Raw genomic sequence first — 2,867 nt, forward strand, 5'->3', positions numbered from 1 at the left:
TGAGCTATATTTAACCATTGGTGGATGTAAAATATCCCAGGGTGTCCTTGCCGAAGACTGGATGAGCCATCTCTGGCACCCTGAACAAATTCCAAATTCCTTCACTATCCTACAGAGGGCATTGCATCTGTGGCACAGCCCCACCCTGAGACAACGACGCAACCCCGCAGTCTTGTGCTACATATAAAAGAAGAAGAAGCTGCAACCAATGTTCCAGAAAGTGCTGGAACCCTTGGTCTAAACAAAGCTCCTTATCTGATTAAAGTGTTCATGGTTTTTCAGGTCACTTGGTCATGATGGACAGGACAGGTTCAGGCAATCCAAAATTTTGGAGGTGATTGTAGATGACTATTCTGGTCATTAGATTTGCTCATGTATACAGTGGTTGAAAGTATTTCATCAATGCTGTTCCTATTGATGTCATCATTGCCTTTAAACTCAGGACCTGGCGAAGCAGTGATTTGATGGACGAACCTTGCAAAATAAAAAATAAAAAAAATTTCATTTTTCCCAACACTAAGGCACAACCATTCGTAATGGACACATATTCTGCCAATAGGTGCACAATTTGAGAGGTTGTTCCTGTCTTCTGCATTTTAGTTGCTGTGCTACAGAGAGTGGCATTGTGTGAATATTACTGTCACTGTGGATGTACCTCCACCTTTAGGACACAGTATGTCCATGAGACCATTTCCCACCATCACGAATTAAGGAATTGGTGTTTTAATTTAATTGTTTGATGTTTCTTGCTTATTGGATGGTTAACATCACATAACCAAGAGTTCATAGAACACCTTACCCCAGGCAGTCTTGAGAGAAAAAAAGGACATGCAAGCAGCAAATTTGATTGGTCGAGATGATGTTAAAGACCGTAATATTTTGTCCAAGTACTACTAAATGGAAGGTTTTTGAAAGTGCCAAAAAGGTGATTTGTGTGCTGCAGTGTTCAAGTATATAATTTGATTGAAATAAAACAAAGATTTTAAAGGTTGGAAGAAAAAACAAATTCCAGAAGTTTATTGTTATTGAGGCAGCCAGCGTCTTTCACACCACCCCATCGAACATGTTACATTACTTATTTGTGCCTGTTGTTTGTGTCCTTTATAACCTCATTAAAAACTGTAGGTTTCCTGCTTGGAATTATTTTCAATTTTGTTTGACTGCTAGACAGGCAGAGAATTTTTTTTTAAATCTCACTCCTGTCTGCGTATCCAAGATCAGGACCAATTCAGAGCCAAAGTACTGCTTAACTCCGTTTTTTTTTAATTTCATATTAAAAAAAAATTGTATACATAGTTGAGACTTAATGGCTAGAGTGGTGGGCTTGGAATCCGAAGGTCCTGAGTTCAAATCCCACTTAACTGTTGAATTCATACGAGGTGGGGTGGACTCTGCCTGTCATCCTTCCGAGGTCGGCAAAATGAGTACCATCTTACTGGTATCCTGTGTCGGAGTGTCGACCCCTCCAGGATTGTGCCCAATAGCCAAGGAGACTGCTTAGACAGAACAAATGCTCTGCACAGAGTGTGGGCCCAATGGATGGATAGTTGAGACTCGTGGAAGAGCTTGTTTTCCGATTCGTATTCAAAATATAACATTCAGTTGAAATTTTGTTCCTCGATCATAAGCTAGCATTTGTAGATGGACAGAAAACATGAACCAAATGCTTAATCCCACTTTTCGCTTCACACACATGGGGGATAATGATCATTTGCTTCACCTAAGTTCCAACCAAATCCACGTCCACATAGTAGCAGTGCGTTTTCACTTGTGATGCTGCCTTGCTCCATGATGAAAAGTTTGTCTTCCTTTGTTTTAGGCAGAGAAGAAGCGGCAGGAAAATAAGATGCGACGTGACCAACTGAATGACGAGTATCGAGACCTCCTGGAGAAACAGCGTCTCTACTTCAAGACCGTCAAGGAGTTCAAGGCGGTAACCTTTTTCATTAGTCACTGCAATGGGTAGCTGCTCTTTTTTATTTTCTCACTCAGACGTTTGTGGAAATTGTCAATCTGTGAGTGTTAATGGTGAGGGATTTTTGCATTTTATTTGCCCCCTTTGCAACATTCACTTGCTATTTAAATGGCATCTTTGTCAGAATTTAGATGAGAGTTATTTTTTCAAAGGTGGAGAGAGTTTGGGCACAGTACGTTGTCATTTTATTTCTATTTTTCTTTCAGGAGTGCCGGAAGAATGAAATGTTGCTATCAAAGCTCAGAGCTCAGAGCAAGGATCAAGGCTGACTCTTGTGAGGATATTTTGGACTTTAACATCAGGATGAAGAACTCGTGCAATCTGAGTATTTAGCATTCTGCCGGGGAAAGGATTGGAGCATTCGCACGGCAAAAATGAGGCCCAGACAACATGTTTGCTGCACTGATTCATTAAATGATTTCCACTGTTGCCACTTTTGCTCTGGAAATATTTTTTGTTTGGAAAACTGTTGGTGTTGTTGACATACAATTCGATGTTATTAATGAGATATTTATATAAATACATTATTTAAAAAGTATATATGTAAACCATTTCAACCTATTTCAGTGGTTGCTCGGAGACGAAGAAGCATGTAAAAAGAACCGTTTATTAATCACCATTTGAAGATTTGAATAACAGTTTGATCCAGAGGTGAGTGGGATGGTCGTGGTTGTTGGTGGACATGTTATATTTAAGGTAAGATGTGCATGATTTAATGTATTATCATATAATAGAATGCTTTATGGGAGTTGTAACTCTGTGATAATACATTAAATCCTCAAGCGAGTAAAGTTTGATTAGTGATGTTGCATTGATGCATTGACTGACTGCATGGATGCAACTGAGATTGTGGATCTACTGATGTATGTAGTCAACTGATGTGGATCTGCTG

General features: G+C 39.6%; 1 protein-coding gene across 3 annotated transcripts in view; it reads left to right on the forward strand.

Moving 5' to 3' along the window:
• Positions 1–2,404, forward strand: part of CCDC93 (CCC complex scaffolding subunit CCDC93) — a 104,400-nt gene extending 101,996 nt beyond the window's left edge. For all 3 annotated transcript variants that reach the window (XM_085872735.1, XM_085872733.1, XM_085872734.1), the window contains 2 exons: positions 1,820–1,933; positions 2,182–2,404. In XM_085872735.1, the coding sequence (XP_085728861.1) occupies positions 1,820–1,933; positions 2,182–2,244 (177 nt within the window). In that variant the 3' untranslated portion in view covers positions 2,245–2,404. The remainder of the gene's footprint in view (positions 1–1,819; positions 1,934–2,181) is intronic.
• Positions 2,405–2,867: the final 463 nt, after the last annotated feature.

Source organism: Eptatretus burgeri, chromosome 3 (genome assembly GCF_056783735.1).
Source record: "Eptatretus burgeri isolate ZD-2024b chromosome 3, Ebu_testis_v1, whole genome shotgun sequence".
In the NCBI taxonomy this organism is placed as follows: domain Eukaryota; kingdom Metazoa; phylum Chordata; class Myxini; order Myxiniformes; family Myxinidae; genus Eptatretus; species Eptatretus burgeri.